At 45.4% G+C, this 26384-nt stretch overlaps 1 protein-coding gene across 2 annotated transcripts in view; it reads left to right on the top strand.

The window, feature by feature from the left end:
* The window catches only part of IRF2 (interferon regulatory factor 2), an 84072-nt gene that overhangs the window by 21134 nt on the left and 36554 nt on the right, over positions 1-26384 (top strand). For both annotated transcript variants that reach the window (XM_082863959.1, XM_082863958.1), the window contains exon 2: positions 22828-22923. In XM_082863959.1, the coding sequence (XP_082720085.1) occupies positions 22837-22923 (87 nt within the window). In that variant the 5' untranslated portion in view covers positions 22828-22836. The remainder of the gene's footprint in view (positions 1-22827; positions 22924-26384) is intronic.

Genomic DNA, 26384 nt, shown 5'->3' with positions numbered 1-26384 from the left:
GTGGTTGCCAGCATCCTCCGGGGGGCGTGTCGAATAGAGGTGGGAAGGTTTTGCAGAGTTTTGCTCGGGGACTTCAGCTTTTAAACCCTTGCTTCTCTTTGCTGCTGGATCTGGTGAGACGGATCACGCACGCATGCGCTCGCGTGTGCGCGCACACACACACACACACACACACACACACACACACACACACTATTTTCACCAGTGCAGCCCTGGAGTCATACAAGGTCAAAAGACTTCCTCTTTTAGGAAAAGCCCCAGACAGCTCACTGTCTTCTTGTTCCATCCTTGTTTGTGGGTGATTTGTATTCTTAGTTGCTCCGCCCTCAGAACAGAGACCCAACAAAACAGAAAGTGTAGGGAAAAGCCACCACGACTCGGCTCTGCGTTTTCTTTCTGGATCTGTAGGCCCGCAGGACTTAAACGTTCATGTTCCTGAAATGTTCCTGACGTGAGGAAGCAACTGTCAGAACTAGCATGGTGTCCACACACCGGTTTTCTAGTGTGTATGTTTGAGAACCCAAAGGTCACGTGTAGAGGAATCCTGTCCACTCAAGGTTGAAGCCTGTCTTGGATGCTGGGGTCTCATGATAAAGGAGCTCAGTGATGGAGAATCAGCTTTGTCAGGGGTTAAGCCACAGCTTCCTCCTCTGACAATGGAAATAATAATAATAGTACCTACCTCATAGGGTTGTTGTGAGGGTTAAAGGAGATAATATAGAAAGAGCGTAGAGTTTAATACCAGGTACATACCATAGTCGTTGCCATCATCATGCCACCACCATCTTTACCTGCTGAGGAATCAGGAGAGCATTTTTTTGGAGGCAAGTTCGACTTTTTCAATGCATATATTTATAAGCAATGCAATTCAGTGCATGTAAATTAATCTCTGGTGTGAGTGCCTTGGCCCTTTTGGTAGGAGGTCTCTGGGGCTCCTTCACCTTGACCATCGTTAGCCTTGCTATGTTTTCTTTCTTCACACTGCCTGGAGGAAGTGTGTGTGCAAGGATCTGAATTGAATCTCTACCCAAGTCCTGCAGAACCGAAACAGTTCAATGTACGTTAGACATCTCACGTGGCAATGATATACCTGTGCTTTCATTCAAAATTATTTTAATTGTAAGAGTTAAACTTTCCAGACAATTCCTTGAGTGAATTTACATTTGTGCCACTTGGAGTATTTAGTCTTCTTGTTTCACATGATGGTTTCCACAGAGCAGTAGGGCTTATAAGAAGTGGGAGGGTGGTGCATGTACCCGTCTCAACAGATGACGCAGTTCTCACGCTGCATAGACTATAGTGAACAGCAACAAATAAAAGTGATTTAACTTGATACCCGTGAAAGTATTCTTTGTAATACATCTAATTTTTGAAATCAAATATTTAAAATGTAGGAAGAGGAATGATGTCATTACCAATGTTATTGTAAGGGAAGCTTAGGGAGGATATTTTAAAGAAATTTTCAATCTTATTTAAAGCTTTTCTTATATTATAAATGTCTTTTTTGTATTAGATTGGTAAAGAAAAATGTATATATATTGCTAGGTAGAACTACTGTAAAGGCAGTAATAATTTTTAAATGGCTACCTCAGATGTCAAATTAAAAAAAATATTCAGCAAAAGTACTTCCTCACTTTTTAATATTGCAAAAGCAGTTTGCATCAAAGTTTTCCATTTCAGGACTAAAAATGTGCCGTTATTCACTAACTCAAGCACAGTGCATGCCAGATTAATTTATAATGTAAGTACAATTTAAGGAAGAAGATGCTGATTTTCTTGTATAACATGGGAACAATAATATATTCCAAGGATAGAAATAACTTGAAATTAATTACAGATCCCAAATCCCTTCTTTGCGATCCAAACAGCTCTGAAAACTGAAAGTTTTTATCATGACTCACTTGTCAGTAGAGTCTGCCTCGAATTGGCATAAGCTATTTATAGCTTTTACTAATCCCAATCAGTGTGAATGCTCACGTTTTACTGCAGAAATATTACTGTATTAGATTAAGGGGTTCTGCTCTGGAGGTTGCTGGGGATGTTATGTTCTATATGGTCTAGGCACCATATTGTCTCTCGAAAATCCCCAGGCTGCGGAATTCTGAGACATATCTGGTCCAAGGATTTTGAATAAAAGAGCAGTTATCTCCCATGACTTGAACATCCCCTCATCCTGGTTTTTCCAGGGACAGTTTCTCTTTACATCTGTTTAGAGGAAAGGTATAATTATTAATAAGGCCCCATTCACGTTCAGAAGTGTTCCAGTTTGGACGATAGATGGTTGGTCACCATGCTGACCATCTATGCATTCTGGGTAACGGAATGCTGGTGGGCTTCAGTAAGTTTCTTGTGAATGTCCATATGTACAACTTTGAAATAAGCTTCCAGATTATATCTTGAAAGCCTAAAATACTGTAAAGCAGTGTTTATAAGAAATAATCTTTTAAATGTAAAAATACATATCCACTGCTTTCTTCGACGAATTCTCCATAGTATTTAAATATACACTTTTTTTTTTCTTAAGGGCAAATCATCATTTTCCTTATCGTAATTGCTTGTGTACCAGCCTTCTTTTACTAGGCTGCAAGCCCCCTCTCTGTTCCCCTTCGCATTATCTTTGATGCCTGGCCTCACAGTCAGGTCCTAGTTTATTAACTTAGCATCAGTCTTTGCCATACCCTTGGGCCCTGGGAACAGAGTGGTGAGCAGGCAGAATTGGTCTTGGGCCTTGTGGAGATTCTTGTCTAGGAAGGCAGACAGATTTGAGGCCTGGCCTGGCCTGCCGATGACGTGCTTTTGAAGCTAAGACTTGAACAGTGTGAGTCAGCCAGTGAAAGGCAATGCCCTTGAGGACGGCAGGTACAGAGGCCTTGGGCTGCCCTGCTGGCCGGAGGGTCAGGGAGAAAGGCCAGCAGAGGGAGGGGAAGCTGGAGCCAGCGTGGGCGACAACAGTGGGCTCTAAGCAGATCATGTTTATGCTTTTACGAGAGCGTTCTGGCTGCCTGGCAGAGAGCAGACCGGGGTTGGGAGGTGGTGGGGAGACGTCAGAATGGCTGCTTGGTGCCGGCCTCGCTGAAGGAAGGAATTGTTCTGGAGCCGCTGGTTTCACTCTCTATTCTTACAGTGTTATAGTGACTCTCTTGGGAAACAGTAAATACGTGCTCTGCTTGTTACTTGGAGGCCAAAGTGGTTACTGAAATGATCAGCCAAGTGGGAGCAGGTTATTCAGGCTTCCGTTTTCCCCAGGTTGAGGAAGAGTTGTAAATAAGAAACAAAAAGCAATAAAATAAAATTCAAAAATTAAAAAAAAAAAAGAGGAATGTACCACAATGCTCACTGCAGCACTATTTACAATAGCCAGGACATGGAAGCAACCTAAGTGTCCATCGACAGATTATTAGATAAAGATGTGGTGCATATATACAATGGAGTATTACTCAGCCGTAAAAAGAAACGAAATTGAGTTATTTGTAGCGAGGTGGATGGACCCAGAGTCTGTCATACAGAGTGAAGTAAGTCAGAAAGAGAAAAACCAATACTGTATGCTAACGTGTATATATATGGAATCTAAAACAATAATAAAAGTGGTACTGATGAACCTAGTTGCAGGGCAGGAATAAAGACGTAGACATTGAGAATGGACTTGAGGACATGGGGTGGGAGGGGGAAGCTGGGGCAAAGTGAGAGTAGCATGGACATATATACACTACCAAATGTAAAATAGATAGCTAGCGGGAAGCAGCCGCATAGCACAGGGAGATCAGCTTGGTGCTTTGCAATGACCTAGAGGGGTAGGGTAGGGAGGGTGGGAGGGAGGGGATATGGGGGCATATGTATGCATATGGCTCATTCCCTTTGTTGTACAACAGAAACTAACACAGTATTGTGAAGCAATTATACTCCAATAAAGATCTGTTAAAAAAAAAGAAAAAAGAAACAAAAAGCAAAACCCTTATTCATGGTGGGCTTTTCTTGAGCCAAGTGGTGGAAAAGCTGTGGGATCCGGAACTATTGTCATGAAAGAAAATGAAACTATGCCAGGAATGCCAGCTTTGGGGGCTCTGGTGACAACTCAGACTGGCCTGAAATGCCCTACAGAGAATCCTGTGGCGTGGGGCCTCTGAAGACTGAATATCTAAACCCTGCGTCACTGGCAGCCCAGGGACCCATGCTTATGACTTCTTTCTTCCGCTGCTGACTTAACCTACGAGGTGAAGCAGTGTCACTTGGAAGCCAACCTCATGTTTTAGAATCTAAATAACTTCATGTAAATATTACTTCAGAAGTTTAACTGGAGGTAAATCTTTGATGCTGAAATCTGAGAGCCTTCTCTAAAATATGCAGGCGGGGGACTTCCCTGGTCGCGCGGGTGGTTAAGAATCCGCCTGCCAATGCAGGGGACACGGGTTCGAGCCCTGGTCCGGGAAGATCCCACATGCCGCAGAGCAACTAAGCCCGCGAGCCACAAGTACTGAGCCTGCGCTCTAGAGCCCGCGAGCCACAACTACTGAAGCCCACGTGCCTAGAGCCCGTGCTCTGCAACAAGAGAAGCCACCGCAAAGAGAAGCCCACGCACCGCAACGAAGAGTAGCCCCCGCTCACCACAACTAGAGAAAGCCCGCACCCAGCAACAAAGACCCAATGCAGCCAAAAATAAATAAGTTTATTTTAAAAAGTAAAATAAAATATGCAGGTGGGCTTTTGGGTCATCTCACTTTTTGTTTTCTACACACCCAACACTTTAAATGACTTGTGGACCATCTTCCCCAGGAAATGAAGCTTCGAGTTTCCTTGTTCAGTTCATTGTCGCTTGATCGCGCGGCCCCTTATGGATGGACGGATAAAGTGATTGACGCGTGTACTTAATACAGTCGCCGCGCCCAGATTAAGAAAAAACTATCAACAGTTTAATTTCAGCACCACAGGGGGAATTTGCTAGAGTTTGTCGTATTTGCAGAAATGCTGTCGTTTCTCCCTCTGGACCGTAAATCACTCGCATGCTTCACTGTTGTCTTTCGTGCCAAGTCTTTTTCTTTGCAGCTAGTTTAAGACTGCGAAAGTTGCAAAAATATTTGTAAAGAATTTCTTTTTTTCTGCAACTCTGGAGAGTAACTTGCCAACCTGAAGTCCCATCACTCCTGAATCCTTGAGCGTGTCTGTCCTGCAGACAAGGGCACACTCCACGTGACCGTCAGAATCAGGCAATTGACATGAGGACCATCTAACCCACAGACCCCATTCAGGTTTGCCAGTTGTCTCGATAATGTCCCTCGTAGCAAAAAAAAATCCCATCCAGGCTGAGGTGTCATGCCGTTGTCACCTTTCCTTAACATCCATGAATTTGACATTTTTGATGATTATAAGCCAGTTATCTCATAGAATGTCTTTCAGTTTGAGTTTGTTGGTGGTTTCCTCATGGTTAGATACAGATTATGCATTTTCTGCAAGGATATTTCAGACGTGATGCTCTGTTCTTTTTGTTGCCTCCTCTCAGGTGGTGTATGTCTTTGACATGTTCCTTTATTGGTAATGTTCATTTGATTGTTTGAGTACGGAGGTATCTGTCAGACTTCTCCATTGTAAAGTTACTCTTTTCCCCTTTGTAAAAAAATATTTTATGGGAGGTGCTTTGAGTCTATGTAGGTGTCCTCTTCTCATCAACCTTTCACCCACTGGTTTTAACATCCATGATGTTTCTTAACTGAATAATTACTACTTGGATCGCTGCCAGAGGCGATCTTCTAGTTCCAGCGTCTTTCTGTGGCAGGCACTGCACCTTGTGGAAAAGCTTCCTCTTCTCCCTATTTAGTTTTTCCGTAGATCCCTATTTCGTTCAGTGGGCTATAACACAATTTTATCATTATTTCGATGCTCAGATTGTCTCAGATTTGGCCAGTGGGAGCCCCTTTAGGTTGACTGCTATGTTCTTTTGATGTGTTCCCGGCATTCTTTGATCAGTTCCTTACCTTCTGGCCCCCAAGATGGTTCAGGCTCATCTTTTGCTTTCCCTGCTCTAGCCCTGGAATCAGCCATTTTCCCGAGAAGCCCTGATTCCTTTTAGTGGAGACTGGTATTTAGAAACTAAGACTTGGGCATTACATGTGCTCATCACCATTGGTGTATTGCTGTCCCCAGACCCTCTTAGTGGACAGGGTTAGGGAATATCTGTACTGTTTATATGTACACTTACACATACACTCACTATTTATATCTATGTTTATTTCTGTATTTATGGACATATATGAAAAACCGTGAATTCAGTCCTATTCTAATGCAACACCCAGGGTTAGTCTCGTTTTCTTTCTGTATTTGAACTTCCTTCTCCCATAGTGAGCAACCTGGGTCCCATTATCCTTAATGTATTAGTTAATCTACTCAACTGCCTGAATGTTTCTGATCTCATGTTCCCACGGCTGCCCCACCTCACTTCACTCTGTGGGTTCCTGTACTTTGGACTAGACAGCTGCCGCCCTCCTGTACAGGAGACCCTTCCTTCTGCTTGGGTCCTGAACCCCGCTCTGGGCTGTCCCTCCCTCCTGCGCCCATCCTCACTGCCACACATGGGCTTCAGCACTCCCGGCCTCCTCCCACCCACCTCTTTATGCCAGTACTCCACACTGGGATGCTTCTGCCCTGCTTCCCTAATGTCTGCCATATTAAGTATGTTAGGGCAGCCATAAGTACCAACAGACTGGGTGGCTTGAACAACAGGAGTTTATTGTCTCACAGTTCTGTAGGCCAGAAGTCCTAAGTCAAGGTGTCCAGCCGGATTGGTTCTTTCTGGGGCTCTAAGCACAAGTCTCCATGGGGAGAAGTTTCTCCTCGACGCTGGTGGTTGCTGGCAATCCTGGACTTGTAGACGCATCACTCCAATCTTCAATCAGTCCAGTCTCTATCTCTGTCTTCATTTCACTTCTCCTCTGTCTGTGGGCCTTTGTCCAGATTTCCCTCTTCTTGTAAGGACATCGGTCGTATTGGATTTAGGGCCTGTCCTATGGCAGAATGACCTCATTGTAACTTGATTGCATCTACAGAGACCCTATTTCCAAATAAGGTCACATTCACAGTTTCCAGGTGGACATAAATTTGGGGGAACACTGTTCAATCCATTGCCTCTGCTTTGCTCAGTTCCACCTAATGTGCTTTTGGACTAAATCGTTCATAAAGGGAGGGAGGGAGGAAAGAAGGGTAGAAGGAACTCTCTTAGTAGTTTTGAGAAGAATGTTCTCTGTTGCCATATTCTTATTTCCTAAGCTAAAATTAGGGCATTCTGCTGACATCAGGACTCTTGGAAAACGCAGGACTTGGAGAGAGCACAGGATGGCACTCACTGTCATGTCATGGGACTTTACAAGTCCCCACGGGGACTGCACCCCTCACGATACCTTTTCTGGAAAGCATTGCAGCCCGTTACTCTAACTGTTCAGGAAGAGCTTGATATCGTGCTGCCTGGGGTTGGGATGCCCCCTCCCTGACCCCCCCATCCCCTAGCTGCCCAGTTCCAAGCAACAGTGTCTTGGTGCCCCTTGTCAGTCCCGTACTAGGCGGTGCTGCCGGCTGTCTCTGAAGAATCGCTGGAGCAGTTGGGAAGGGTGAGCCCTGACTGTCATCAGCACCGTCCGAGAAGGGAGCATTGTCAGTGCTGGGACCCAGCAGCCTGGGGAAGCCACCCCCGCCCAGCTTGCCCTGGAAGTTTACTGCCCCGATGCTTGAAAACCGACCCCACTCCCTGCTTCTTTTCACTTATTACCTTGTATTATATTCTGAGCTATCTTAACTTATATATTACTTATATAGAATATATAAAAATACATACACAGTGTATATAATTATGATTATTAACTATATCAACATATATATTCTGAGCATTTTCCCATGCCAATGAAATATTCTTCCATAGTTACAGTATTCCATGATTTGAGCCTACCACATTTTATTTAGCCATCTTCCTACTGTCTGGCAACTTAAAATTTTTGCTTCTGTAAATAATGTTCCATCAAACATCCTTGACCTTAAATTTGTGTCTGCAGAAACTATTATTAAATAGCCACTGTTTTTTTTAAAACATCTTTATTGGAGTAGAATTGCTTTACAGTGGTGTGTTCGTTTCTGCTTTATAATAAAGTGAATCAGCTATACATATACATATATCCCCATATCTCCTCCCTCTTGCATCTCCCTCCCACCCTCCCTATCCCACCCCTCTAGGTGGACACAAAGCATGGAGCTGATCTCCCTGTGCTATGCGGCTGCTTCCCACTAGCCATCTATTTTACATTTGGTAGTGTATATATGTCCATGCCACTCTCTCACTTTGTCCCAGCTTACCTATCCCCCTCCCCATGTCCTCAAGTCCATTCTCTACGTCTGCGTCATTATTCCTGTCCTGCCCCTAGGACATAACCATTTTTTTAGATTCCATATATATGTGTTAGCATACGGTATTTGTTTTCCTCTTTCTGACTTACTTCACTCTGTATGACAGACTCTAGTCCATCCACCTCACTACAAATAACTCAATTTCGTTTCTGTTTATGGCTGAGTAATAGTCCATTGTATATATGTGCCACATCTTCTTTATCCATTCATCTGTTGATGGATACTTAGGTTGCTTCCATGTCCTGGCTGTTGTAAATAGAGCTGCAGTGAACATTGTGGTACATGACTCTTTTTGAATGATGGTTTTCTCAGGATATATGCCCAGTAGTGGGATTGCTGGGTCGTATGGTAGTTCTATTTTTAGTTTTTTAAGGAACCTCCATACTGTTCTCCATAGTGGCTGTATTAATTTACATTCCCACCAACAGTGCAAGAGGGTTCCCTTTTCTCCACACCCTCTCCAGCATTTATTGTTTCTAGATTTTTTGATGATGGCCATTCTGACTGGTGTGAGGTGATACCTCATTGTAGTTTCGATTTGCACTTCTCTAATGATTAGTGATGTTGAGCATCCTTTCACGTGTTTGTTGGCAATCTGTATATCTTCTTTGGAGAAATGTCTATTTAGGTCTTTTGCCCATTTTTGGATTGGGTTATTTGTTGTTTTGATAATGAGCTGCATGAGCTGCTTGTAAATTTTGGAGATTAATCCTTTGTCAGTTGCTTCATTTGCAAATATTTTCTCCCATTCTGAGGGCGAAATAGTAGACTGGCACTTTGCATGTCTTATTTAAGCATTGCCACAAACCCTAAGGAAATTATCCCCATTTTACAGATGAGAAAACCGAGGCATAAGGATCTTGGGTTCTGCTACCCTCTGCATTTGGTTCCTGAAGCATTGCCCTGGGCAGTGGCCTTAGGTACTGATGGAAATACTCCCAGACCTGGACGGCTCCTACAGGAGTGGAGATAGTGGCAGAGACTAAGGAATTTCTGAAGTTTTAGGGGAATAGCACATCGATTTCTCATTTAAGGGCACAACTACCCAGTCCTTGTCTCACATAAGGTATGGTGATAAAGAAGTGGCAGTAGCCACAGCTGTGGTGGACACAGGAGCTGCCGAGGCCATCCCTAGTCTCCACCTACCTGTGGATGGCCACACTGTCCCAGAGTCACAGTGGCAGGCGGACCTCCAATGATGTCCTGCATCTTGGCCACCAAGTTAAATAAGGACAGTGCTAGGCCCTGTGGAGATCTAATCACGTATTCAGAAGTTCCAGGTCACATTAATTAGCTGAGTCAGACAAGATCGATTATCATTAATATCTAGATATTTCTTGGGACTGTCATATCAGTGTGAACAAAATGATCCTTGTGGTAATAGTTGAATCTGCATTGGTCAGGGAAAGCTTTTTTGGAAGGGTAGATTTAAAACTGGCCCCCGAATTCCAAGAGAGAAGTGAGCTGGTGTAGAGCGTGTAGGACACAATGGCGCTGAGAGATTGAAGCTGGTTGGAGTGGAATTTGTGGACTGGGGGTTTGGCACTTTTCAGAGGTCCTGAAACTAAAAATGAGGGAGGAGAAAAAAGGCCTCATAGGCAAGCGATTGCTCTTCATACACATGGAAGGGTGTGGAAATTGACAAATACCCATAATGCCTAGCACTTTATTGGTTTTCAGTACCTTACAAAAGTATTCCTGTGAAATTAACTCTGAGATGGTGGACCATGGCTTCCATGGGATTTAATTGTGTTCCTGAAATAGTTCTCCAGGTGAATCAGTAATAGGCAGAGACAGGCAGGGTGCACTTTCCTCCTTGCCTGGTTTTATAAGACCCCTCTAGGACCCAGGTGGCCAGTGCTGGGGCCAGGTGACCCTGTTTTATGGCAGAGGCAGAGACTAAAATGAAACAACTGGAGAACACACCCAGTGACTCAAGTTAAAAAAAAACCTCTAATTCTTTCCTGTTGCTTCCTAAAGAGGGGATGGAGGTAAAGGGGTAGAGAGTGGAAAAATATTTTTATTTTGGAGTATGGGAATAGAGAAATACTGTTTTCCTAGTACCAATTACAAAAATAAAGCTCCAGCTGGACAGGATATGCAGTGCATCTTGCTGATTTCCACCAGCCAGGAAGGTAGTAAAAGGGGCAGGAAGTGTGCATTGAAGGGGGTGGACTGGGTAACCAGGTTGGGACGCTGCTTTCTATTCATTAGGCCCGGCGAGTGCAGCCTGAGCAGTGCTCCCGCTGGCAGGGCTCCTAGGGCGGGTGCCGGGAGAGACTGGGAGGCACTGGGCTCTCAATGCCTCTTTATGTGGTCCCCAGTTTGGCCTCATGGTCCAAAGGCTAAGTAAGGGCCTAAGACTCCTGTTTAAATCTGAGCTCTACCACCTGCTGTGAGCTTGGACAAGTTACTTAACCTTGTGTGCCTCAGTTTCTTCATCTATCAAATGGGGATTTTAGTAGTACCTACCTTACAAGGTTGCTGTGAATCCAGTGAAGTAATACCCCTGGCCAGCTTAGAACTTGCCTAACCCTTCATCCTTGTTATCTAGTGTTAGTGTCATGGTGGTGTGCATGGGATACTCTGGGCAATCCCTGTTTTCCAGGGCTCGCAGGTCTAGGCGGGATAGGATGGCTCACAACAGAAGCTCCCCCACTTAACATCAGGCTGGCTTCCCCAAGTTAATTCAGCTTGCCGAGGGTGAGTCAGGCCTTATTCAAACTGGCCTGACTAAAAACTCAGAATAGTGCAGTTTCAGGTGGGTAACTTGCCTTTTCAGGAACCCCACAGGGGTGTCTTCTGAAGATACTTTGTTTTTACCTGGCACTGGACAACTCACTGTGATTTGGAAAGACTAGAACCGGCCTTGAAACTGTGTGTCTATCTTTGGGAACAAATGGTTCCCCATTCACGCCAGCCACATCTCGGGTGTTCGGTAGCAGTGTGTGGCCAGTGGCTACCTTGCTGAGCTGTGTGCATATAGAACATGTCCAGTATCGCTGGATAGGGCTGGTCTGCATTTATTGGCTACCTGCTGGGTGCAGAGTGCAAGGCTGGCTAGTTCTATATGTTAACATATGTAGCAGTGTTAACAGAGGTTTGTTTCAGTGGAGAAAGGCACATAAAATTGCAGCAAAGAATGTAAGGCAGCATAAGATGCGTGTTAGAGGCAGTGTGGGTTTTTTGGTTTTTTTGCGGTACGCGGGCTTCTTACTGTTGTGGCCTCTCCCGTTGTAGAGGCACAGGCTCCGGACGCGCAGGCTCAGCAGCCATGGCTCACGGGCCCAGTCGCTCCGCGGCATGTGGAATTTTCCCGAACCGGGGCACGAACCCGCGTCCCCTGCATTGGGAGGCGGACTCTCAACCACTGCGCCACCAGGGAAGCCCAGAGGCAGTGTGTTTCATGGATTCAAGGGCAGTTGGGAATTGGCCAGGGTGGGCTTTGTGGAAGAGATGGCATGTGAACAGTCTATAAAGGGGTGCCTGACTACTGCCAGGCAAGACCTTTCTCCTGAGCTCTGGCCTCAGATATCTAATTGCCCATCCAACGTCTCTTGGGCTATCCCAAAGATATCTCAAATTTAGAAGACCTGAAACCAATCTCAGTATTTCTCCTCTCGTTTTTTGAAAATTGAAGTATAGTTGGTTTACAATATCATGTTAGTTTCAGGTGTACAGCAAAGTGATTCAGCTTACATATATATATATATATATATATATATATATACTTAAAAAATTCTTTTCTATTATAGGTTATTACAAGATATTGAATATAGTTCCTTGTGCTATACAGGAAATCCTTGTTGTTTATCTGTTTTATATACAGTGGTGTGTGTATGTTAATTCCAAACTCCCAATTTATCTCCCCTCACCCCACTATCCCTTTGGTAACCATAAGATTCTTTTCTGTGTCTGTGAGTCTATTTCTGATTTGTAAATAAGTTCATTTGTATCATTTTTTTAGATCCCAAGTACGTGATATCATATGATATGTGTCTTTCTCTGTGTGACTTACTTCTCTCAGTATGACCATCTCCGGGCCACTTGCAGCAACATGGATGGGCCCAAAGATGATCATACAAAGTATTTCTCCTCTTAAACCTTCCACGGTCCCTGTTGCAGAGTGGTCTGCAGAAGGACAAAAGGTGGTCACAGATAAGTTTGAAGAAGGAAGGGAGTCAGACATTCAGAAAGAAGAGTGGTGGCCTCTTTTTTTCTCTGGAGCTGGAGACAAGATCATTTGCTGGGATTGATGAGTGTGGAAGTGAGGTTGGAAAAATCTGAAAGTGCTCCCATGGGGAACAGGAAGCACTGATGAGGGAGAAGAAGAAAAAAAAAAAACACCTGCAGAGACTTTTTGAAAGCTCTGGTGAGGTGATAAACCATAAATCTATAATGGCATTATTATTATTATTATGACAGGGTACTATTCAGCCCAGTCCTGAATTTTTGCCACCGGAGCAAACAAGAGGGAGAGACCCATATGTAGTAAAGTGGTTGGGCAGCTGTGTTTGGGAAGAGTGGGACCAGAGAGTGGACATACTAGGGAGAGGAAGCGGGGAAGTGGAGCCTGAAGGGCAAAGATGGACCCTCTCTTGGAAAAGTACAGATGCACAGATGCAACGTGTGCCATATGTTTCTAAGGCTGACTCCCTGGGTAGAGAACTTCTGTTCTCTTTAGGCTGCGTTGAGAACTGTTTTCTAGAATGACCGTTGGCTCACCTGCAGTACTGAAAGCCAGAGATATTTTGGTGTCTTTCTAGCACACGTGTGGAGGCCATAAGTCAATTTCTCTGTCAGCTTATGGTTGTGATTCAGAGGCTAAATCGTACTGTTTCAGGTACCAGGGTAGACTGTGGTCAGAGACAGGGAAATTTTTGTAAAGGAGCTATGGTAATGTCTTCTAAAAGGGTATAGAAAACACACCTAATAAGAAAATTGTGGGTAGAATGACAAATATGCAAAAACTATAGTCTGGGTGATTCTCAGTATGGGAAACTGTTTCTGTGGTATTTAGAAGTATTTAGACTTTTAATTTCATATGCATTTATATTCCATTCATGGTGAAATCTATTCCCCATCGGCCTCCCTGTTTTCCCATGACTCAACTGGAGATATTCATGAAACATACGAGACCTGGAAGGCCATTGGCTAATGATACTAAATGGCAGTGATACCTACACTTAGCTGCATAACAGTTATCCTAGGATAATAAAAAATAACTGATTCTTAAACCCTGGTGATTCTTATTCAGTAGTTCTAGGATGGGGCCAGGGAACTTTTTTTTTTTTTTTTGATTCCCCAGGTAATAATGCTGCACAGGCAGTTTTGGGATGCTGGTATAGGTGAAAAGAAAATATAGCAGAGTATGCTTATGATATACTGAGCCATACTGGGTTATGATATATTGAGCTATTTATAGCAATCCTGCCACATCATTCAAGGTTGGGTTCCTGAAAAATCCATATAATAAGGGAATTCATGGTTGAATTGCTTAAAACCTGAGAAACACGGGGCTAGAGACTAAAATACTTAAATGAATCTATGACGTGTCTTTTTAACGTTCAATAAAGTAAAACAGTAAGTGCATGAAATTATATCCGTGATACAATGGATAGCATACAGTTGATTTCCATTATCTACTAACTCTCCTGAAGTTTAACAAAACTTTAAAATTGGTTTTGCATTGGTGTGGATAATATTATGCCAAGAGGCAAGTTTTTTCTGCGTCGAGCGCTCCATCCAAATGCTGAATGTCTTTCTGATTTCCTGGCTGCTAATTGTTGACTTGGCCCTACGGTCCCACCAGAGTATGTAGCGTGATTTGAATATTGTAGGCAGAGAAGTATTAAGTATAGCCAAATGGGTAAGTCTCAGGCCCCCTCCATAATGCACAGAGTCCTTTCATCTTAGCTCTGAACATGGTATTTTCATGCCAAGCACATGCTGTTGAACTTCGCTCGTACATTTCACTTCTGTCTCCTGGGAGTCAGTTACCGCTGTAAGGGTTTGCCGCATCTTCTCTTCTATTTCCTTCTCTTCCGTTTTCTACTTTCCACCATGACCTCTGCCTCCCCCACCATCCACATGCTCACACACATCTGTACACACAGCTGGGAACCAGTTTAGCACAGTACGATGCTTTTTATACTTTTTTGGCCACAGTACCAATATAATAATATAAAGTTGAAACAAAAGTTTAATGAAACAATGCTTACTGTTATTTGGGGAACTCTCATAGTTTCTGTTCTGTAGTCTCATACATTAAAGTGCTTATCTTCATCCTGTAATTCAGATCTTAATCCAATAAACTGATTTCCTGACCCTCTAATGGGTTGCTACTGGATGTTTGGAATAAAAACTGTTTTAGAGGTTTCGGGCATATTCTTCCAGTCAGGAAGATCTGGGTTTGAATCTTAGCTTTACCACTTGACAGCTCTGCATCTTGGGAAGTAGCTTCGTTTCCTCATCTGTAGAGATGGAGATAAGATACTATACCTCGTATAGATTGTTTGAAGATGGAATGAAATAATGCATGAAAAGCATTGGTATCCCATTCTTAATAAGGGCCTGAGCCAATGTGACGGGGTTAAAGAGAATGATGATGAGAATGGTGGTGGTGGTGATATTCAGTTTTCAACTACAGCTTCCTCTCAATTCACATAATTTTTTTTTTTTTTCTTGCGGTATGCGGGCCTCTCACTGTTGTGGCCTCTCTCGTTGCAGAGCACAGGCTCTGGATGCACAGGCTCTGCGGCATGTGGGATCTTCCCAGACCGGGGCACGAACCCGTGTCCCCTGCATCGGCAGGCGGACTCTCAACCACTGCACCACCAGGGAAGCCCCCACATAATTTTAAACTGAAATTCTTATTTTTTCAAAAAGGTACACAAAAGTCAGTGTGGGGAGTGTAGGATGTTATGTAAGAGGAACTTATATTTTGGGAAGGATTACTGCATATTCAGGAAAAATCACCACTAAAAATTGCTATTATATTCCTACAAATGTATTGCCACTTGGGCGTGCGTTTTTCTTTTCCTGCGTGTTCCCATAGCCACCATCCTGGACAGAGCTGTAGCTCTGGCTACTGGCTTCCTTGCCTCCACGTGTTCCTGCATAGAGTGCTGCTTGGTTCATGAAGAAACGAGGCCATTCAGAGCTTTTTAGTAGCCCCTGTAAACAAGCTGAGTATCTAGCTGGGCATTGGAGACCCTCCAGAAAGACCTGGGCTCAAATCTTGGTTCCCCATCTGGGGGCTTGTGTGACTTGGACACTTTTTTCTTTTTTTAAAGTTACCTTTTCAAGCTATCCTTTTTCTCATCTCTAGAATGGGGATAATAATATTTAACTGAGTAGGGCTGCTGTGAGGGTTAATGATGATATTTGTACACTATCCAGTCTGTGCTTCTCACACGCTGGCTGGCTCGTATGAAGCTTCCCCCATGTTGGTACATGCATCAGTTGCTCTGCCCACATCAGCAAAGACATCTTCCTCAGTTCTGCTTTGGCCATTAGTACCAGCCTTTACCTTGCCTAACTTGACCTGCAGCCTTTTCTCTGCCGAAGTGATCCCTCCCTACCTTATAAGCTCTTCCTTTACCATAAAGCTTTCGCTTACGAACCCATCTAATAATGATTTATGAACGAGTTCACCTAGTTGGCAATTAATCATATACTGCCTTCAGATCTCTATTGCAGTCTTTTATTATTATAATTATAGTATTATCAGTTAGCTTTATATGATTTATGTCTCATGCCCCCAGGTAATTTATTAATTCCTTGAGGGTAGCGATCCTGTCTTACACGTCTTTGAATCCTCCACAGCACTTAGCACAGTTCCTTGTAATAACGTGTATTTAATAAATATTTGCTGGTACACTGGATGACTGGATACTGCAGACAGCACATCCACAGGAGGATAGAGTCCAGTGCTTAGAGTTGTGAGAGAAGGTTTAATGGATGAAAATAGACTTGAGCTGGCTTTTGCTGGGAGGGTAACATTGATGTAGGTTGATACGAGGGGTGGCGCATGGCTACGTGGGGAGAACTATTAGGTGACAGGAGCCTGCACAGGCATGTTTAAAACAAATGATGCAGCTGCAGAAGAGATGGCACTGAGCACTGCTGTGATTGGCTTCTGTGACACAGCCTCAAAGTTAGGCCCTGTGCTTAGCAACTCAGCTCCCATCCCTTTGCTTTCCCTGTTGCCTGGTTGTGGCTTATCTCCTGTGACGCTGTAACTGGGAACTGATGCGCTGTGGGGCTTCTGGTAGAAATTCTCTACGTTTTCCTCTGAGTGAAGATGCCTTTATTTCCTCTTCGTTCCCGAAGGAAATTTTCACACTGTATATAACATTTTAAAATAGTAATTATTTTCTTTGGGTGCTTTAAAGGCATCTTTCCATTGTCTTCTGTTCTCCATTGTTTCTGTTGAGGAGTCACTGTAAGCCTTCTGGGTTTTGTGTTTTTTGGTTTCTGAAGGTCCTGAGCCTGTTTTCCCTCTGACTGTTTTTAAGATTTTTCTCTATACTTTTGGTTTTCATCAAGTGTGCTACAGTATGCCCAGGTGTGGTTTTATTTATAGTTGCCAGTTTGGGGTCTGTAGTGAGTATTAAACCTGTGGTTAGGTGGTCATTGATCACTGTCTCTTCAAATTTTGCTCCTGCTTCATTCTTTCTCTTATCTTTGTGGAACTTCCAACTACCCATGTTTAGACCTTTTTAGGTCTAAAATACAGCCTTTTATGGATTTTAGGTCTGTTTTTACATGTTCCACTTTTTTGTCTCAGTGCTTCATTCTGTCTGTTTCATTGTGACCTCTCTTCTGGTTCACTATTTTTTCCCCTGGTGATGTCTAATCTATTGGTGAACCCATCCATCGAGTTCTTAATTTTAATTATTTATACTTTAGTTGTAGAATTTCTATTGTTTTATAGTCTCCAGTTCTCTGAAAAAATTTTCCATCTTGCCTTTTATTTCCTTGAATGTATTAGGCATAGCTGTTTTAAAGATTACATCTGGAAACATTTGGTATGTGTATATTCATTATATCTGTATGAAATCTGTGTATGTATCCCTATTGGTCCATTTCTATTGTTCATTACTTCCCTTGGTTTTCTATTTTCTTGTCTTTTAGCCTTGTATTCCTAGCTGTATTGATTGAATGCTGGCCATTGTATCTGAAAAACAGCAGAGAGAATATGAGTCTTAGGATAATGTCATCTTTCCCCAAGATATGATTTAACTTAACTTCTGGTAGTTCCAGATCATTTTAATTGGGTCAAGGATTGAGCTTAATCAAAGCTGGGCTTCAGTCTTTGAGGTTAGTCTATTTCCATTTAGTTTTATCCCTTACAAAGCTTGCATGTTTGGAAAGAGGGAGGTTTCCAGGACTCCCTTTTCTTTAGCTTCAGGTCTTATCCCCCTAGTCACGAATGTGTCAACAGCTCTGCTCAGCTTTGATGCCCTAAAGCCTCCTCTTCTGGACTCGGCAGATGCCCCAAACATCAGGCTTACCATCCTGGGTTTCTTTCTTCTCCCAGATCTTGCCCTCCTAATTCTTTACTACCATCTTAGTTCTCTGATGTTTCTCAACATATTTTTAAAAACAAGCTTTGTGGGACTTCCCTGGTGGCACAGTGGTTAAGAATTCGTCTGCCAATGCAGGGGACACGGGTTCGATCCCTGGCCCGGGAAGATCCCACATGCCGCGGAGCAGCTAAGCCCATGTGCCACAACTACTGAGCCTGCGCTCTAGAGCCCACGAGCCGCAAGTACTGAGCCCATGTGCCACAACTACTGAGGCCCGCACGCCTAGAGCCCATGCTCCGCAACAAGAGAAGCCACTGTGACGAGAAGGCCGCACACCACAGTGAAGAGTAGCCGCCGCTCGCCTCAACTAGACAAAGCCCACGCACAGCAGCAAAGACCCAATGCTGCTAAACAAAACAAAACGAAACAAAAAACACACACTTTGTCTAGGTTTCTTAGGTATTCACCAGGCGAGTTAGGTCTGAATTACCTACCATGCCGTTACCAGAAGCAGCACCCTGTCAGCCAAGGATTTTATTATCTAAAATCTAGCAGAGATGTTTAGAAGTCTGTAATACAGAACACTAACATGATTTAAGTCGTATTTTAGGATGACTGATACGTCAGTGGTATGCAAAACAGAGAGGGCTTGGGAATACCTCCATAAGTAGAACAGTTAAAAGACCATCATAACTGAATACTTTCTGAAGTGAGAGTAAGGCAGGCATTACGGTTTCTGAGTCTGGGGATTTGCAGACAGACCTGAACGAGAGTCTGGGCTCTCCTACTGACCAGCAGGTTGCCTTTGGGCAGTTCCCCAACCTATCCCCTCATCTGAAATAGGGGGTAATAAAGTCCTTACCTCCTAGGGTTAAAAGAGAAGTGAGAAGCTCCCAGAAAACCCTGGTTTTCATGCGTGGCATATAAGAAGTGCTCAGTAGTAGTAGCCATTGCTGTTACTATTCCAAGACCCGAACCTCAGTTATTTAAGTTAGAATTCAAGATCACTGTTAATGACACTACTCAGGACCACAGTTAGCATGGTCAGCTTCATGGGGGATGCGATTTATGTCCTGTGTATCACAGTGAACAGCTCACGTGCCTTTATGGAGCAGCCCTGGTGCCAGTAATATTCTGAATACTTGCCACGTACTGAATTGATTTGTAGCCAATGCCATGGTTTTGAAGATGATCCCAGCCCGAAATCTCCAAGATGTAAGGATAGCTGATTTTCCAAAGTCAGGCTTGAGGGTAGAAGCTTCATATTTTAGGTTTATAGAACCATAAATTTAAGCGTTTCACTTTTAAAAACAGCACAGTGTACAAGAAATGAAGCTTACAGAAAAGATAAATCAGATTATGAGCCTTCATGTTACCAACGGATTCCTAGAATCACAGATAACCTCAGAAATTATCTTTGTGAAACCTCTCCTTTTTCTAGATGATCAAAGTATCCACCAGAGAGATTGAGTGACTGGCCCGAGGACACACAGTGGTAATGACAAAGCCAGGACTGGAACATGAGCGTCCCGATTTCTGGTGTATTTTGGTCCTCTTGGCAAAAATAGCACCTCTTTGTCTTCTCTACCGAGTTCCATGCCTTCTTCAGCTCTGTTCAAGCAACGCTGGCCTGGGTGTTGCTGCCCATGGGAAACTTGCCTTAAAGAAGGAAGACCAGTCTATCATCTTGAATTTCACTGATAGAAGCTAGAAAACACATGCTACGTAGGCATGAGTTTCTGGTGCTGGCTGCATGTAGAATTCTACCTTTCCTTTCTTTCACCGGAGGATGCATACTTGAGAGTCATGAGAAATCTGTGTCAAATGGCAACCTTTTTATTCTGGGTTGTGTGGCGAGACCACTGGTAATTCATTACCTGTTCAGTGTGTTTGTCGCAGGGGGCGGGGGAGCAGGCTGTAAAATCAAGTAAGACAGAGGACGTGCCTCCAGGTAAAAGGGTTACCTTCCATTGTGTATCATCGGGGATGTCCTAGCCGTTAAAAACAGCAATACCATAGAACCTGAAATGAGTGAAGCCCTTGATAATAGAGTTTTCCCTACTCGGATCAGAAAGCTTTTTGAACTATTTCAGGTGACCGTTTTTTCCAAATGGGTTGTCTGTGGAAAAAAATAGGGGAGGGGGCTTCCCTGGTGGCGCAGTGGTTGAGAGTCCGCCTGCCGATGCAGTGGACACGGGTTCGTGCCCCGGTCCGGGAAGATCCCACATGCCGCGGAGCGGCTGGGCCCGTGAGCCATGGCTGCTGAGCCTGCGCGTCCGGAGCCTGTGCTCTGCAACGGGAGAGGCCACAACAGTGAGAGGCCCGCGTACCGCAAAAAAAAAAAAAAAAAAAAAAATAGGGGAGGAATATGTTATTATAATGACGGATTGGAAGCAGGGGCGTGTTTCCGTGTTGCTGAGCTTGTCATCTTGTCCCCTCGGAAGCGCGTGTCACTACGTAGCTACTCTTCCTACTGCCCTGACTTAGCTGCGCCCTTTCTGTGTCTTAAGATCTTCTCAGGAAGGAGGATCTGATCGGATTGACTGGGCAGAGCCCTTACAGTGCACACTCACCCAGTGCATCTAATGTGGACAGCTTTTCCTGACGCTCCCAGAACTCTCCATAACTCCTCTTATCATCCTGGACACAGGATGCTCCGTGGGCTGCGGGAATTATCTTCTCCCCTGTCTCCCGCTAGACTGGGAGTCCCTAGATGGCAGGGACTGTCTTCTTTCTTCCTACTCCTGGAACATCACTCTTGATATATGATCTTTGAGCGGGTGGGTGAAAGAGTGAGTGAGTGGAACAACTTGAGACCCACTCAGAGCAGCTGTGTTGGGGGCTCCCTGTGGCCGTTCCATGTCCTTTTGGACTGTCCCTGCAGTTCCCGTCACTCCTGAAGCCACCAGATGAGTGGGCGGGGCCAGCCTGCCATGGTGACGGCACCTTGCCCGATCTTCAGAACTGGCTTGGTCCTTGTATTGCACATCTCGGAGGGGGCAGGGTGGGGGGACGGCCGCATTTAGGCTTTGTAGGATTAGCCAAAGACCTAGAAGAGGTAGAGCTCCTACTCCCAGCGAATTTACACTTTGGTTAGGAAGAGAGGCTGAGCACAACTGAAAAGTTTGCATTTAAGATAAGAGTTAGATAAGAAGAAAGACAACATTGGAATAGCTGCCCTGACGCAATGTTCGATTTTCAAATGAGCAGTACAGGATCCCTGGGTATTGTGGGGCCTGGAGGGGGACGGCTTCCTTCCGCTGGAGCGTCCGGGGGGGCCTCGTGGTGGAGGAGGGCGGAGGCTGCGTCTTGGAGGACTGCTGGGTGTTGGCAAGGCCAGGAAGGAGGAACAGAGAGGCAGCGGCAGGCGGCGTCTGAGACAGTGAGTAGGTCAGAAGTGGGGCAGAGGGCCAAGGGAAAGGCAGGGGCTAGGATTTAGTTCCAGAATTGAATTAGGCTCTACAGGCAGAGGGCGGGGCCCCAGGTGGCGGAGCAGCTGCACGTAGGGGAGACGGGAAGGCCTTTGTGAGCTGGACGAGGAGGTTACTGAGACTTTGACCATCTCGGCCTGAAGTCGTCCGAATAGAATATTCAGAGCTCGTTTTTGGAGGAGAAAATGAATGAAGGAAAGATGAGGCAGCCCAGGGTTGAAAAGAGGATGATGTCCCGCTGTGCACGAAGTCCTGTGGAAGGGATGCTTGCTCGCCATTGTCTCTGCTTTTGAATCCTGCATCGAATTTAAACTTCCGTGTAAACAGGCTGAAGATGAGTGATAGACGGCACTGTGTTAGTGACCCCGCTCTGGGTGTATTTAGGGGGACAAGGGAAAGACTGTCTAGAAATGCATCTGGAAGGAGGGGAGAGAGGTGTTATGTGGGCTGGTGGAGGACAGGTGACCCCAGGCCAGAGGAGGCGGATGGCAGTGAGGAAAGACCCTTGAGGGAACACTCCAAATAAGAGATGCTTTCGGGCTTCCCTGGTGGCGCAGTGGTTGAGAGTCTGCCTGCCGATGCAGGGGACACGGGTTCAAGCCCTGGTCCAGGAAGATCCCACATGCTGCGGAGCAATTAAGCCCGTGTGCCACAACCACTGAAGCCTGCGTGCCTAGAGCCTGTGCTCCACAACAAGAGAAGCCACTGCAATGAAAAGCCCTCGCACCGCAACGAAGAGTAGCCCCCGCTCGCTGCAACTAGAGAAAGCCAGCACACAGCAACGGAAGACCCAACGCAGCCAATAAAATAAATTAATTAATTAATTAATTAATCTTTAAAAAAAAGTACTAAAAAAAAAAAAAGAGATGCTTTCACGTCAAAGCGATGCTGAAGCCAGAGCTAGAGGCTGGTGCACTCTGCAGGGAGACAGACGACATCAGGAGGGGTGGCCAGTGGGTGAAAGGCCTTGGAACCGCGTGAATTGATTCCGTAAGCGCTTGCAAGTGCCCGTGCCGGGGCTTCGACGCGCGTCTGTTACCCAGATACCCTCGAGGAATGACTTGGTTACTCTGTCCACCCTCGGCTCTTGGAAGGATAATACCCAAAGGTATTTGTCAGGCCCTGGTCCTCTGAGTACCTGATACACTGAAGGTACCTGCCGTAAACACATCCCAGCATTAGGCGTCCGGGCCCTGTGACTGGCCGAGTGTCTGCGTCATGGGACCCTCTCAGCTGAGAGCAGGGGTGGCCTGCACCACCACCCCACCGAGACGGCCTCTGGGGAATGAGCACCGCACTCAAGCAGGGGCGGGGGGCTCTAGGGCAAAGCCCCTGATAAGCTCTCAGGGCCCCCCAGCCCCCATAAGCTGTGCGGTTTTGAGGAAGAGGAAAATAGAAGAGGGTCAGGCAGGGGTGTCAGACGTCACGGTGCAGACATGACAGTGGGTAGCAGAAATGCCTGATGTGTTGCTTCTCCTCTGCAGAAGGGCACCATGCCGGTGGAGAGGATGCGCATGCGCCCGTGGCTGGAAGAACAGATCAACTCAAACACGATACCAGGGCTGAAGTGGCTTAACAAGGTAAGTGCGCGTGTGTGTGCGCGTCTGCTAGTATGCGCATGCGTGTATCTGTGTGAGAGAGACCCTGACTAAGCCGGTGCCTGTGGATCACCGCAAGTGAAACTGTTCTTCGTGTCCAAAATATTATGCTTATTATTTACAAAAAACAACCAAGCAAAAAGGATCGTGAAAATATGAAATTATCATACAAGGAAGACTTATCATCCTCTCAGACTGTAGCCTCGACCCCGAGGTAAGGCTCTGGTCTCGTGGATGACTGTTGATGGGAAGCTTCTTGCTGTATTTCTGTTCAGTAATTCTTACCCTTTTCCTTCTCTAAATTCCGTTCTTGCTTCTGGTTTTCGAGGATTAGAGGACATGGAAACTGTAGGGCTTTCTGCTGGGAATGGAGCATACTGATTTTCTTTTCAGTATCTCTTTATGTAAAGAAAACTTTTGTTTTTGTCTTAAAAAATGGTTTTATTTTTATCATGAAATCCTGTTTGTGTGCCTCCCTGTCCTAAAAAAGCAGTATTGCATCATTTACACCCCCTATCTATACATAAATACTTCCTTACTTCTATCAACCTGAAAACTCTCAGTTTAGTTGATCCTGCCTCTCATGGGCGGAATCAGGAAGACATTGGATGTAAAAGTAAAGACCACCTGAAAACATTTAGTTAAAATCTAGAAAAGCAACGAATACATCATGCTTTCTCTAAGATGGCCCGAGAGAGAGATTGCTCTCGCACTACCAGGAATTGCAGTTCTTCGGAGCAAATGTCTTTTTCCTCTTCTGCCTCCCCCCTGCGTTTTTAATCTTAAGGACACGATGAATAATTTAGCAGGTCAGCCTTTACCTTTGTATCACGTGCTCCAGAGCTTCGAGCCAGATTGTGGCCGCTCCTAACAAGTGTACAAAATATTGCAGCATATTTTTTTTTTTTTACTCATGTTACTCCTTGCTTCATTTTATTTTTTCAGTTATCTCTCAAATCTTATTTCTTTTTGTTCTTTTCCCCTCATTTACCTATTTTTTCACTTATTTTAAGTGTAACAGTGTATGTATTTGAATGGATCTGAGTCCCTTCTGAAACAAGATGGGGTAGAAGTAAACAGACATACTTTAAGTAAAGCGTATGCTCACTTCACGTGACCTGTCATGTATTTTAAGGTCTAATGGCAAACAATATATTTTTCCAGGCTTGCAATGTCTATAGTGTTTTAGGTTTATATCCTGGAGGGGCTTTGTAATTAGCCTGTTGCAAAGAAACAGACGAGAAGTCAGGTTGCCCCTCGTCCTGCTGGGTTAGCAGGGGCGCATGCAGAGCTGTCAGTAAAGGGGAGATGATAGTCAAAGGAGAGTTGAAGAGACATAGGGTCCTCAAGGACAAGAATAACGATAGTGATAATGATAATAAAGCTAATTTAAGGAGTGCAGGCACTTCTCTGCGCAAGATCGTGCGTTCAATCCCATAATCCCCGCTATGGGGTGGATGCTGTTATTTTTTCCATTGTGCAGACAAGGAAACCAAGGCTTGTAGGTTTAGTAGGATTCTATTGTGAAGAACAAAGTAACATTGCCTATTATTGATTTAGGGTGTGAAATTAAAGCAGATGTTGCTGATTTCCAAAGAGAAGTAAGTTTGCTCTTGCTTTTTCTTTTTTTAAAACCCACCCACCCATTTTGGCTGGCTCAATGCAGTGGCGCACTTACAGTGTCACTGCGTCTCCTGCACCAGATGGGTGCTTGATGTGCTACAGTTTGTTCTCTGTAGTAGGTTGAATGGCGGCCCCCTCAAAAGATAGGTCCGCATCCCGAGCCCCAGAACTTGTGGATGTGAACTTATTTGGAAAAAAAGAGTCTTGGCGGGTGTAATTAACATAAGGATTTGCGGATGAGATCATCCTGGATTATCCCGCTGGGCCAATCCAACGACAAGGGTCCTTACAAGACCCAGAAGAGGAGACACACATCCACGGAAGAGGAGGCGGAGACTGGAGTGATGCAGCCACAAGCCAAGAACACCTGGAACCGCCGGAAGCCGGAAGACGCAAGGGAGGATTGTCCTCAGAGCGTCTGAAGGGAACGCAGCCCTGCTGCCCTCTCGCTTTTGGATTGCTGGCCTCCAGAACTGTGGTCGAATCCGTTTCTGTGGTGGTAAAGCCGCCCAGCGGGTGGCAGTTTGTTACGATGGCTGTAGGGAACTTACACATCCTCGCAGGGTAGCTTCCTCACCGGTACTCTGCACTGAGACACCTTTTCCTCCGGCCACTGTGCCCGTGTTTTTCGGATAGAGGACCAGAAAGTGAATGGATGCCTCTTGGTGCAAGTGAGCACTTGACCCCTCTCCGGCTCTTGGCTCGTGAGTTCCCTTCCCTGGTACAGAGGGACAGGAGACTGTCCCCTTGTCCTCTGCTGGGCTGGGTGTGGGCCAGGCTGAAGCAAGGAGGGTGTGCTGTGGCTACAGCACACGGCACCACTCAGGATGGTGCTGTCCCAGGAGCTTGTGGGCTGCCTGAGCGCCCAATGTGGACAGAGCCGTGCCTGTCCATGTAGACCTCAGGTGGCCTCAGGGCATTTCCTCTCTGTACCCACACCTCCCCAGGGCATCTATTTATAGGTTTCTGCCAACTCAGGCTGGCTGGCGTTCGTCTGTCCACAGAAATATTTCACTCAGACCCTACTGTTATTTCCTGCCCATTCATAAGCCTAAGAATCCCTGTTCGTGGGCTTCCCTGGTGGCGCAGTGGTTGAGAGTCCGCCTGCCGGTGCAGGGGACACGGGTTCGTGCCCCGGTCCAGGAAGCTTCCACATGCCGCGGAACGGCTGGGCCCGTGAGCCATGGCCGCTGAGCCTGCGCGTCCGGAGCCTGTGCTCTGCAACGGGACAGGCCACAACAGTGAGAGCCCCGCGTACTGCAAAGAAAAAAAAAAGAATCCCTGTTCGTGTTTTGAGTGGTTTGAGGCCATTCCAAATTCTCTTCTCCCACTGGAGCCTGTTGTGACTCCTGGAACACCTGTGCTGTCTGCGGCGCTTTGCCATTCACTTGTGCCTTAGCTGTGTTCCAAGTGTCGGTCCTCACGGTGAGGCACTCCAGGCTGGCCGTGCCAGAGGGCGGGTACCAGGGCTGTCTTGATTGTTGCTGCGAGCTCAGTGCCAGGCCTCGTGCCCGACACCCAGGAGGTAACATCGTGCTGAGAATGAATGGATGAATGATGGGCTCTTGAAGGGGAGGAACATCAGTGACTCTGTTTTTGTTCTGTTAAGATAATTAGACTTAAGAACACAGGGTTGGCAGCTGTCACGTGTCTCTCAAATGGGGACACCGTCAAACCCAGTGCATTCTTAGTAAGAGACAAATAGGTGGTTAATTAATGCCTTAAATTTGTTTCCACCTCCTCCTTTCAATACATGAGGGGTGGAGGGTGATGGAACGGGTCCTCTGGCTTCCTCTGGAGGAGCGGTGAGGAAGTTTGGC

Source organism: Leucopleurus acutus, assembly GCF_964270905.1.
Source record: "Leucopleurus acutus genome assembly, chromosome: 21".
Taxonomy (NCBI): domain Eukaryota; kingdom Metazoa; phylum Chordata; class Mammalia; order Artiodactyla; family Delphinidae; genus Leucopleurus; species Leucopleurus acutus.
Note: the sequence above shows the minus strand (reverse complement) of the source record. Positions and strands in the feature narration are given on the sequence as shown.